Source organism: Pararge aegeria, chromosome 1, assembly GCF_905163445.1.
Source record: "Pararge aegeria chromosome 1, ilParAegt1.1, whole genome shotgun sequence".
Taxonomy (NCBI): Eukaryota; Metazoa; Arthropoda; class Insecta; order Lepidoptera; family Nymphalidae; genus Pararge; species Pararge aegeria.
The window spans coordinates 18973572-18987463 of NC_053180.1; the positions used below are offsets into that span (position 1 = coordinate 18973572).

At 36.6% G+C, this 13892-nt stretch overlaps 1 protein-coding gene across 1 annotated transcript in view; it reads right to left on the minus strand.

Annotated features, from left to right (window-relative positions):
- LOC120626564 (inaD-like protein) overlaps positions 1–13892 on the minus strand; it is a 232822-nt gene that overhangs the window by 36342 nt on the left and 182588 nt on the right. The window contains exon 25 of the mRNA XM_039894120.1: positions 6243–6445. Within this exon, the coding sequence (XP_039750054.1) occupies positions 6243–6445 (203 nt within the window). The remainder of the gene's footprint in view (positions 1–6242; positions 6446–13892) is intronic.

Genomic DNA, 13892 nt, shown 5'->3' on the forward strand with positions numbered 1-13892 from the left:
TTATTTCATCCCATGTGCGTCGATTGTGTTTCACGTATTTCTATTTTGCATTCATGTTTATATTCAGTTACATTATTAGGATTAGACAATAAATAAAATATACAAATAACAAGCAATTTCCACTCTCGGACAAACAATAAAACGCAGGATGTTTTGATCGTTATTTCTGTTTTACAGCGTATTTACTTGCGTTGGCAGGACGGAGATACAATGTGGTTTATTGTTTTGAGAAGTGCCATATTACACGTAAGATTACGATCGCTATATTTAATAGGTTTCACTGGGTTAGACCGCGAGACAGGTGAACGTGATACGGTGGCTGAAAGTCTTTTTGTGTCATTAGAATTTAGCGTCGACTGCTATCTCGAGTGGTAGTAAGCAGGGTATTATGATGCAGGGTTAGGTCAGTTACATAAAACCATACTCCTAATCAGTTTCTGTGTGAACCCGTACCGGGAACCCTAATCGCTTGGCGAGAATGGAGTTATACATAACCACGGCCGAGGCTTCCAGATAAGAACAGATGAAATTCTGCAATTATAAATTCCCAGATTTCGGCCACCGGGATCTCCACTTATCTAGACCACAGCGCATTACTGTGCAAGGAGGTCGCCAATATATTAAAATCAATCTGCTGTGCCGGCTCTTATCGGTGGAATCTGCTTTCCGAACCAGTGGTAGAGTCACAACAAATAGACTGACTTGACGATGAATATTAAATTTTGAATTTAAAAGCACAGCTATTTAACATGCAGATTTTTTTTATTTCGTGGATATCTAACGATTACCAAAAGTTAAGCATGTACTGGGAGTAGATAAAAAAGGAGGTATCATAGTTGTCGGATTCGAAACCGTTGAGATAAAGAAAATCTATACTTAACTGTATCATACAAATCAATTTTAGTTTATATACGTAAGTAGATTTATGCCGGTAATGTACAGGGTAAAATGTTTTACTCAAAGCTCAAAGTCTGAGTGGAAAATATTCGGGACGTTATGTAACTAAGGAAAATCGTATCATTACGCGTCCATGCATGGAACATGTAGAAAAAATTGGGTTGTGTACAAAAATAATGTGCCTATAAAGAAGTACTTAGGTACTTTTTCTAAGATGAAAGTTTAATAATGCTAAAAAGGTCCAACATACTCAGCATTTTTTTTCGTTAATTCAACGCGATTTTAGTGCCGTAGAGGTCTAAATAGCAGATTGTTTCACAATTCCCCAAGTCATGTATTAAAAAAAAAAATGTTAGAATTTTGTTAACATAAGATAACTACCGAAATCTCGTTTAAAAAGGTCGTGTGTAAAAAAAGTCATAGCAATCCGTGATTTTGTGATCCAGGTATTAATTTTTATGCTTAAAGTTTTAACCGTGTGTTTACGGTTAAAACTTTAATTTCATAGGTTCATGCTACTTGCATATATTAAATTCAAAATTTCTTTATTCAGGTAGGCCTATCACAGGCACTTATGAAGCGTTCATACATATTCGTTTACATAATTGTAAGGAGATGGTCATAACTTCGTTCGTTAGCTTCGTTCGTTCGTTCCAAACGCGCCCTGGTCTAAGAAGAGCCCACAACAAACTTAGCCGGGTAAATTACTAACTATATATCACAAGAATTTTATAATTGGGACTCTTTGATCTTTTGACATGTATACTTCTGTATTTTATTCGTCTCAGTCGTGCCGTTTGTCTTTTGCTATAAAGTGTGGTTGTGGTAGTTAAGCATGGTTTATACGAAGCCAGTGCGCTGACGCCAGTTTAACAAACGAGCCACCGCTGGCTCTGCCCATGTTGTTGAGACGAGGTCAGTCATGCCTAGATTTTTCTTGATGTGTGTATACTTCTGGAGTTAGCGAAAAGTGTAACGCGCCACTGCGGTACGCTACGGATACACGCCAGCAACTGGCCTGAAGCATTTGCAGAGTTAGGCGCGGGGGCTGCGGATACGCGGTCTGCGGGTGAGGTCACTGGCTTGAAAAATAAGCGGGCGCTCTAGTTCACACAGAACTGACGGCCAGCGCTGGATTGGCTTGAAAAACTGTTAATACGAGGCCAATGCCAAGCCAACAAAAGCTGCCAGTTTTGTAACCATAGCACTCATATCTAAGTGGACGGCTTTTACTGGCTTGTCATTTTAATACGTCGCGTTGTTTAAATTCATGAAACCAACTAGATATTGCGATCTAAGATTTATACCGCTTCATGTTTTAGAAGACACTATGCAGGCCAATAAACCTATGCAGACATACGTCCAAAAAGCATCGTCAAAATGGCATTATTGCTAAGGTAATCTTTTACGAACAACCTTTAGTGAAAATGACTGACTAGAAATACGCAAGAACCGACTTATATTGGTCCACCCATTCGAGCGTACGATATCTAAGATAAAGCCGTGAAGCTTATACCACCTATCTTCTTGCGTCTGAGTTATAAACTGCAAATACAGCTAGCTGTACAAATAAAATAACTGAATAGGTCGTGGCCTAAAGTTTTATGTATCTTTCCTCTCAATACAATCGCACACTGCTAGAGTCGCTAAAGGCGAAAGAAACGCTTGAGCCGCAAAATCGCTAGCAGGCTCCCTACACTACTTAAATATATTATATATATATATGTTTTAGAATTATGTTTATATGTATAGAAAAATAAGAGAGCTTAGAGTCACTCAACAGGAAACTGAAGCTTTGTCAGAAGTATCTTTACGGAGTACCGAATTCTGAAGTAAGCGACGATGTGGCCATGGAAAGGTTACATCGTAATAGCTTGGAGGACCGATACATTTTTGGGGCACAAGATGCTAAGGTGGCGAATTCTCAGCGGAAGACATAGCAAACAGTATCAAAAGAGTCACACACAGATGACGCCAACAGCAATTCAAAAAGAGTCTCAGCTTACAAGGGGCCTTAGGCCTTGGATTTTATAAATCCCTACAAATGTCCTACGACCTATGTTAAACGTTGGACGTCCAATTGTGGTAACGATAATCTAAACTCTTGAATATATAGCATTGATTTCAATGAAAAATAAGGATTACTATTAGCGTCAAAAATATAAAATTGAGCTACCATGGGCACTATTTAATAAAAAAAAAGTGCATCTATTAGATAATTTCAAAATAATACACAAATAAGCTGGCTATATAAGAAATAAAGAGCCAAATGTTAAATGCTCTATTATGAAGTATATTTAATCATTTAATCAACTATTTATTTTGCGTCAGTGTGTGATACCTGTAATGTTAATTTTTAAGTAGAAGTACGGGTTTTTATGATAGAGCTCGTCCGAGAACTACTGCCGTGCTTACTTCTGCCGCCAAGCAGCATTTCTGTGTTCTGGTCTGAAGAGCGTGGTTGTCGCTGTTATTACAAGCACGCGATGCTTGGCTCTAGTTTATGGATACAGGGCGACATTTTGTAAGACGTATTCATTGCGAGCCCTGCTAAGAGTTGCCCTGTTTATAGGCGATAGTTTTCCACTTACCATTAAGTAGGTCATTTACTTCTTTTATAAATGATAACTCAAAAAAAAAACAAAATTCAAAATTCATTTATTTCAAGTAGGCCTAATTAATAAGCACTTTTGAAACGTCAAGTCACTCTGTTTGTAGTGACTCTACCACCGGTTCGGAAGGCAGATTCCACTGAGAAGAGCAGGCAAGAAACTCAGCAGATTGCTCTTTTCCAACATAATTTTAAAGTTTAACAATCTTTAGAACTTTTCTGTTTTGTGAGAGATGAGAGCGGAGTGGCCTGCTTCCAAGCAGCCTTGTCGTTTAGGTATTCATCAATTGTGTAGTAACCACGATTTATTAAATGTGTTTTAATATATTCTTTAAACTTAGGTAAAGGTAGATCTAATATTACCTTCGGTATCATGTTATAAAAGCATATACCCATCCCTACAAAGGATTTCTGTACATTTCTCAGACGATATGCAGATTTTCTGTTTATATCGACTTTTTGTTTATAATTACTTATGTTTTGTTTAATAAAGATAATATTATTATAACTATAAAACATTATATCAAAACAACCTTTAGAACCCAGGATTACAGATGCCTCTTTCGACAAAAAGCTAGACGAGTAGTCTGTAGTCTAAAAAAGTAGCCAATCATTCGGTCGTTATCCCGCTCTCCATTCATTCACTTGCAGTTCAGTAATCCGTCTTGTTCTCGCGTTTATGCTCCTACACTGTGTCGCTGGCACCTCTCCAAGATTCACAGAATAAAGGATAATTCACATTGCGATAGCTCTTTATACGATACCGATGTGTACGCCTATGTTATTCACTGACCCCTGAACTGCTACTAAGCAAAAAAACATGTTGTCCTCTTGTTTTATGATGTACAAATCAAATATATCCCACGGGGCCGCACATTTTACAACCGTACTTTTTTTTAGGCTACTTTTTATGCGAGAAAAAATCCAGATCATAGTTAGTGTGCATATTTTCATCAAGATCCGTTAAGCCCTGTGGTGTGATTGAGCAAAACAATATGCATTCATTCAAAATTTCGCATTTATTTTCATTCAGATGTACTTTGCAACACTCGTTTATTCAGCCTTATTTGTCTAGTGGTTAAGATATTTCGACTACGCTTCACAAAATCTCCGGGTTGGACTAAAACTCGCTTTGAATGTATATGTAAAGAAATTAGAAGTAGGTACGAGCACGGACATGAGTTCTTCTCCTCTATGCCTTGAAGAGCACGCTAATTATCACTTAAACTTTATTATAGTTGTAAAAGCCCTCACAAACGAAATTGGGACAGCGCGATCGGTGTGAGCTTTTATTCCTTCTTTTATATGTGATAGGAATTATGAGGATCTTTTTTAATAGATTCAAAAAAGACACAGCCTATTCAAGGTTCTCTCATTTCTATAGTCCATTCAAGTTTCGTTAAACATGTTATGTTTACGTTTTATTTTATTGTGTGCGTATTTGGAGATGCATTACAAATAATTTATGAAAGAGAAAAAGTATTTTGTTAATGTAAAAATTAAACTTTTAAATAAACAACGAATATCTGACAAGTGCCAATTGAAGACGTTCTTCAAGTAAAGTTTAGTTTGTAGTAACTTTCGACGTAAATATGTTTTTAAATTGTGTTCAGAAAAAATAATGAAACCGAGTGCGCTGCGACCCAGGCTCAAGTTTATTACCATTCTCAAAAAAAACTTATAACATGATATTTATTTACATGATAAATTGAGTGACAGAATTTTAAACCATTATGAACACGTCTTTATGCGTGACCTAGCAAAAAGTTTCAATGTTGCTGAGATCGTTTATAATCTTTTTTTGCCGCGAAAAATATGCCCTTTAATGCTCTTTTGTTTATAAATTATTTTATTCTCTATTGATACTACAAGATTTTTTTTATTTAAAATAAGGTTTATGTATAATATGCAACCAGAACTTTAAATATTCTTATGGCATTCGCACACTATAACATCCATTCAACACCGGCTCAGCTGAAATAACAGCATTTCTAAATATTTGACCTTAGTATCGTATCTTTTAGATTACAAAGTTTTTTTTGTTTAACTGCGCTAACCTCTGGAACTACCAGTCGCATTTGTTCAACTTTGGTTTAGGTTATGTTAAAGATGGGATGAAGGTTTATAATATAAAAGTCTGTGAATAATTAAAAAGGTTTGATAAATATTTCGGGGTTTAAACAAATTAACAGATGAACCACCCCGCATGAGGTTACAGCGAGGGATAAAAGATTATTGGTTACAGCTCACTCGAGCAAATAACTCTTGAGGGCACAAACCATAAAGCTGACATTACTACTGATTCGTTGTTGAGTCGAGATGGTGTACGAGGGACATAACGGTGTTTAACTAAACCATTATTTAGTCAAATTAGAAACAGATGCTTAATTCTCTATTTTTAGAGGTTGGTTAAAACCGTTGATGGAATTTATTTAAGTAAAATCTAACCCTTTATTCTTACACTTAACTCAAAAAATCTTAACAAAATCCTTTTCTTTTGGTCCATTCCCGCTTACTTTTTTCCCCTCGCGTTCCTTTTTCAAATCTTTTTCTCGGCCTCTAACACCGGACTTTTCTAAAACCGCGTCATACCAATATTTGTTTTTTCAACTCGAACAAAAAGAGACTATACATAATTTTGCCAATTCATACTTTGGATCCTTTTTTTTATTCTCATACAGGCAAAGGCCGTTTCGCTAACACAAGTTATCAAAAAGACGAATGGTAAACCTACCTCCAGAATCTCGTCTCCCACTTTGATGGGTGGCGAGGACTTGGCGGCGGAGCCAGCTGGGTTCATGCCGCAGACGAACACCGCCATTCGACTCCTGTCCCTGTGCCCCGCCAAGCTGAGACCGAGGCCTGCTTTCGGCGACCTCTCCAGCTTAACCACCACCACGCTCTCGCCAAGGGGTGCATATTTCTTTTTGATTTTATCTGTGGACAAAATAAAGGTTTATTATTGATGTAGAATCTTTGTATTTTTAAACTTCATAAGTGCCGAATATTTTACTTAATTGATTAGTGTGGTATTATTTTTTAATAAATTAATTAATTGAATAGTTCGAATAGTTTCGGTGGGTATTTTGTTATATATACTGGTGCATTATTGATACAATTCAGTCTTATTGAGACATAGACGGCGCATAGACACCTCCTGGTGTCTAAGTCGTTATCAAAATCATAAATCATAATCTAACAGATTTTTAGCAATTAAATAATATAATTTTGTCGCAATTTCTTAGTTACAGGTACATTCAAATTTTACTTTATCAACATTTTCAATACAAAACAATTTTCACTCAACCCACTACATGGGTCACGTATACCAAGGTAGATCAAAGTCAAATTTAAAGTAAAATAATATAGATCAAATATACTTTTGATACGTACTCGTACATACTCGTAACATAACAAATGTGAACATGGTAATGAGATGATTACGATAAATACATTCGTAAACTTTAACTAAAGCTACGAAGGTTCTAAACACGCCTTGGTCTAAGAAGTAGCTCACAACAAACTTAACTTGGTGCTGTTCTTTGCTCTATAAGAGTATCTAAATACTTGGACCTTGCTCACGAGATTACCGCCATGTGGAATGTCAACATTCCACATGGCGGTAATCTCGTGAGCCGTTATTGTACCGATCGTCGTTTCTGTTCTTTTTATTATTAACATCTTATATTGCCGTTTAAAATTATTGAATAAAACAACCTGGTTTTAGCAATAACAGGCATCAAAGCTTTGTTATCGTTATTTACCTAATACTTTATACTATAATAGAACTTTTCTATGAAACAGACAAACGAGGCCGTTTAGTTTATATTCACACCTTCATCACTTCAACCCATTACCGGCCCTCTACGGAGCACGGATCTCCTCCTAAAAATAGAAGTGGTAGTAGTGCACCAGGCTAGCCCAGTGCGAACTGGTAGACTCCACACACCTTTGAGAACATCATGTAGAACTCTCAGGCATGCAGGTTTCTTCACGATGTTTTTCTTCACCAAGCAAGTTATATTTTAATTACTTAAAACGTACATAACTTAGAAAAGTGGGAGGTGCGATTCGAACTAGACCCCCCGAAAGTAAAGTCGAGCTCTTACCCAATGCGCTAATTCAGACTTTAACTATCTCAGACTGCGAAGAATCGTGCCAAAATTTCATAACAGGTTAGCATAAATGCATCGTAATGCAGGTCCGGTGATCGGATATTATGGATGCATCGATAAATAAACAATAGAGCTTCTGTTTATTCTGGCTTGGTTACTCGGTATTGCTGATCCAGGAATAGCCACAATTTAACGACCGTCGATTAGCATATCTGAATGATAGGATTTCGTTCTAGAAAAGCTTTTGTAAGCTTTAATGGTAGGCTTTACAATATTTTTCCTTATTGAAGTAGTCATAAAAAGCGTCATCATCATCGTATCCACAACCTATTAACGTCCTATTGATAGGCTCACCAGGAAGATGGTTTTTAGCACAAATCCACCTCGCTGCTCCAAGGCACGAGGATGGACAACGCTGATGTTTAATCTACTTGCTGGTATTGAGAATTTCCCAAAGTCAAAGTCAAATATTTCTTTATTCAAATAGGCACATATATGGCACTTTTAATGCGTACATTAACAAGAAAAAAAATATAATAAAGAAGTGAGTTGATGGCGATAAATAAATTCATCAACTTAAAACTAAAGCTACGAGGGTTCCAAACGCGCCCTGGTCTAAGAAGAAGCCGACAACAAACTTAGCCGGTTTTGTTTTTGTTATCACCATCTCACATTGTCACTTAAAACTATTAAAGAATCAACACCCAAATCCTTACAATCATAAAATAATACATTAACAGAAAAAAATTTACTTGTATTCAAAAATCTAAAATTGACTACTGAAATAGTAGACTAGAAATAAGAATTCCAGTAGTCCGAAATAAAATGTAATAAATTTGGTTTTATCCGTGTATCGGTTTTGAAACCATTTCAATGGTGTTACTATTCAATGTTACTCAATCGAATTCTAGGGTTCATTTTCAATACACAGTAACAGTCTTTTAAGAGACTCCGACGAATCAAAGTCAGCATCACCTACCTTCTGGTGTCTTAGTCGTTATGAATTACGACTCCAACTCCTGGTCTAAGAAGAAGTAAGTTAGTTTATAGACGATGTTAAGACTATGAAAAGAATTCGTTAGCCTGGGGTGTAAGTGCATTTACCCGCAAGGAGTACTTTTTATGTCCATTAAAACTGCATTAAATTGAGGCTCCAAACATTACTCGAAAATTAGAACGGCTTCACGACTTGTGCATCCATTTTATTTTTGGTTTGCGCAAATACGACTACATTTCAGAGTTCTGGCGACGTCCGCGTCAGCTGAAGTGGCTCCCTATTCGCTTTCGCTGGAATGCTCATATTCTTACCTTGTTCTTTAAAATGTAAAAATATTTTGTATATTTTTCGTGTACTTTTTGTAGCTTCGTGTAGCTACTTATCTAGTTCTCTTTGTTCAATTATTCTCGCAATCGGAGGCTTCTAGAATTTATAACATGTAGTTTAGTTTGCAATATTTTTATGTAGATATAAATTTTTATTGCCGCACCAACCCGTTCCTTATAAGAACTAGATATTTTCGGGAGAGATCGCTTTAGCGATAAGACCGCCTTTGCACACCTAAACTAGTTTTTTACTATTTTTTTATGTGTTTCCCTTTATATTTTGTTAATTTAATAATAATAATCTCTCTTGTTTTAGGCTGTCTTGTTCTACTTCTTTCTTTCCGGTCGTAGCTGCCTTACTATGGACTATAAGAATGACGGAATAGAGAATAGACACTACACCCGTGTTTGCGCACATATGTACTATGGAACGAGTATCTCCCGAGCAGTGGGAAGATTCACCGTGGCCGAAAAAAGTCAGGGAAGTTGTTTTTTTTTAATTTTGATTTTTAGTTAGTCTTAGTTTTATTTTTTCATTACTTTTATTTCTCTACAATGCTAATTGCTGGTCGGCAGTCTTTCGCATCACAGTATTCAAACAATCGCTGCCCGCTATCTGACTGACCATATGCTTATTTCTTTAAAAGTACTTATCGGAGTTAGATGCGGTTTTTTAATAGATAGAGTGATTCAAGAGTAAAGTTTATATGTATAATACATGCATAATATAGAATCGGCACGTTTTTTAACGGTAGAGTGGTAAAAAACAACAGTCAAAGCTTCCAACCAGTCAAAAATACTAAATAAATTAAAGTTTCAGTTATTTACACAGAATAATGCTTACAAAGAATGCTCAGAATGTAAAAGACATTTTAGAAAAGGTGGCCCTCCGGTTTCTCACGTACATGCTGCTCCAGACACTTGTCCTCTTTAGCCTCTAAACACGGCCCTAACTTAAATACCCATCAAGGGTTTCTACGCGCCGTATCACCACGGAGTAAAGTAAAATATTTACCGGGTTTGAAGATAAAAATAAGAACATAATAATATTTATTTGTTGTGGTGTTGCTGCCCGCGGTGAATAAGTTTATCGGTTACTTTTTTAGGATGTGAAGTAGGTACGACACTTGGTGTAACAGTATGAAAGTTCCTAAGGGGGCTTAGGAACTTTCATACTTTTATGTTATACTAGCTGTTGCCCGCGACTTCGTCTGCATTTGATTTTGTTTTTGAAGTGGCATTCAATTTAGATTTAGTGCTAAAAAAAATTAAAGTATTCAGTATCGCTAAGCCTTAATGTGGGCTTTGCTGCTGTCCGCTGAGGAGTTCTGTCCTCTCCCTCCAACATGATTCATTAAATCTACACAATAATTATTTAAATCGGTTATAATTTGTCGGAGTTACGGTGTAAAATCCTCTCCCAAAGGAACGGGGCTTAATGTCGGGATAAAAAGTATCCTATATTACTTCTAACACTTTCAACAATATGTGTACAAAGTTTCATGAGGATGGGTTAAGTAGTGTTTGCGTGAAAGCGTAACAAACAAACTTACATTGACATTTATAATATTAGTAGGGATAGGAATAGGGATAGGGATAGGGATAGGGATATTTGTGTTACTTTTCGCCTTTTCAAATAACTTAATACCAAAAATCAAATTAATTAGTCGCTAAGTTAGTGCGTGGAGTTAGGGAAAAACACACATTTATAATATTATTGTAAGTATTAATCTTTTAAAAATATAAATTGCCTTGTCCTGACAGACTCACTGACTGACTGACAGCCTATAGCTTGGAAGTAGAAAGTATAAACTTTAAGAGAACATTCTTTGATATTGCTCAATCAATATTTTCTCAAAATACACTATGTATAAACATACCACACTTATTGAAAATACACGTAACGTTAAGTGATTATGATGCCATACTTGCTTAAATTATGCCTCTTTAGTCTAGATACTGAAAACTGATACAAAGAGAAAATAAGCGCAATTATTGACAATGAATAGTATAAGGCAGAGTTGGAGGCAAGGTGTCATACTTATTGTTAATTTATGCAGCTGTAACTTACCTTTAATTGTAATTATTTCGTTAATGGAACTTGTACCCACAAGCTAAAGTAATTCCGTTCCTATATTTAAGAGTAGTCTGAAGGACTACTAAATCACTTCGAGTGATGGCCTTGTTGTTGCTTTGTTAATGTACTTATGTAACGAGAGAACAATCCGATATGCACTCCATAAAAGACTAAGTGTAGGATAGTGACAACAGATGGCACCACTAGTCCTCTACCTCGCGGTATGGTTTGTCTCTCGCCAAAAATATAACTACCGGGCGTAACACAATATTCCATGTCTTTGGTTAGGAGCTTAGGTCAAAGTAACAAGTGCAGCCGACTCCTCCGGCACTGCTGAGACTTACTATACTGAACATCGAAGATCTCCCAGGTGTTTGCGGCCGACGACAAAAATTAGAAATAAGTTGGTGGTAATAAGGTTGTGGGTGAGAAATGGTATGTTTTTAAATCGCGCGGGCTTAAATATTTTTCTATTTCGACGGCCAATCGGGGCAGTGGGTGACCTCGCCTTCTGAGTACAAGGCTGTGGGTTCGATTCCCACCACTGGAAAATGTATGTGTGTTGAACATTAATGTTTTTCAGTGTGTTGTATGTATATTAAAAATATTCATTAGTCATCTTAGTACCCATAACATAAGCTACGCTTACTTTGTGACTAGAGACTAGATGGCGATGTGTGTAATATAGTAGTAAATTTTTGTTTTTTATTTTAATTATTTCAATGATGGAAGCGATATTTTGTCATGGTAGGCGCAACGGATGAGCCGATCATTGGTTACAAACAATCTAGAATCAAGATATCGATAGTGTTTTGTTAGTTTTCATATAACTCCGTGTGTGCGTTGTCGGTTTTCGAAGGGCATTGTTATGATTTTGATTACGCCCAAGTGTTTCTGGGTCAAGTGCACTCCGTTATAAATTCCTGTATGACACTCTGGCTGAAGATGAAATCGATATAGCACGAACGAGGGTGAAAAATGACTAAGTTACAGAACAATATGATATACTGGTTTTTAGTGTGGCCTAGTTTCGGCAGCGCAAATTAGATTATTAAAGTTAGGCCGCTCTTAAAATTATATTCTTAATTTATTTGTATTGAGTTACAAGTATATGTATTATATATGAATATTTAAGTAATGAAATATTTTTCACAGTTATATATTTATATGCCACTATCTTTTTTCTGTATTTGTTTACTTCGCCATCCGCGAACACCGGTGCAATGAATTGGAACATATTGTGTTACGCCCGGTACTTATACTTTTGGCAAGGGGCAAACGATAGCGCGAGGTAAATGACTAGTGGTGCCATCTGTTATCACTATCCTGCAATAATCCGTTGCACTTAGTCTTATATTATATTATGGAGTGAAGGGGGGTATTCACCACCCTGCTGACATAGACGTGCTGACTAGCGATTTAGCATGCCGGTAACTGCGCTGCATTGTGTTGCGTAAAAATCGATCAAGAAAAGAATTGCTTGTCTCAACACGCTTTGGTAGGCTTCAACTCCAGGAGAGTTTTTTTTGACTTCCCTGGCGCAGCGATGAGCGCTGTGGCTTTAAGTTGGAGGTACCGGGTTCGAATTGTGGCAGGGGAGATTTGGGAATTTATTATTTCCGAATTTTCTCTGGTCTGGTCGGGTGGGAGGCTTCGGCCGTGGCTAGTTACCCAAAGACGACAAAAACGAGCCTCTAAGCGAATTGAGCGTTGCTTTATGATGGAGCGTAGAAACCGATTATAAGTATGGATTAAAAATTACTTACAAAATCCCAAACAGGTTAGTCCGCTACCATTTTAGACTGCATCATCACTTATAACCAAGTGAGATTGAAGTCAATGGCCAATTTGTAGTGTAGTAAACAAATAAAAAAAAAAGTGTTGTTAGAGTGTACCCAGCATTAAGCCGCTCAAAAATAATATTCACGCTACTTCTATTTGGTTGTTAAATATAGTTTGTGTATATTTGATTTCATGCGAAGTTAGCATAACGCACATAATTTTCCCGTGCAGAAAATAACCTACAGTTTGTTTTGTATGTAGTGTTAGATAAATTATAATATTTGCATATTATATTTTTGAAGCGGACGCTGTTTCCTTCCATATATTTATCATTGAGATTGTTAGACGTAAGAGCGATAATGCGCAATAGAGAATACCTGCTTTGACGCACAACTTCTCCATGTTTTTGTTTGGTTTTTATAAATCCGCCGGGAATCGTTTGTTTTTCCGGGATAAAAGGATGTTATGTCCGTCTTCATGCAAATATCTTTATTCAAATAATTGGAACTAACGGCAGAGTTCACGGCTTCTCTGGTAAATTACTGGATCAATTTAGCTGCGAAGCCGTGAACTTATATCAGTGAATATTTATACTAAATTATTTGCATATCACCTACAAACTTTTACCTGGTGCTTTAACGTATAAACCAAGTTGTGAAAAGTTCATTGTTTTATGTCATAAAAAAATACGACATTATTCTTGTGTGCTGTTTTTTTCCCTGGAAAAGCGAAAAAATAAAAGTTATATAATATAAAAAAAAAAATATATAAAAATAAATAAAAAGTATCCTACGACCATCTCCAGGATGCAAGCTAGAGCAGACCGGGGAAAGTTCAGAAATTATAGCTCATTCCCAAATTGTCTCTGCCAGTAAGAACCTGATACCTTCCAGTTGCCTCATAGGAAAGCGCCAGAGAGGTCACCTTATACATTCTACTAGTAGGCAGTGGCGTGCACTGGGTTTCTCACCAGGGTATGCTTACAGCAGGAAGATTGCATAAAATGGCAGAAATCTTCCTCCTATACGAGCTATATATCAATTTTAGGGTAGGCAGTGCTTTTGTGCATCTATGAAGTGCACGCCAC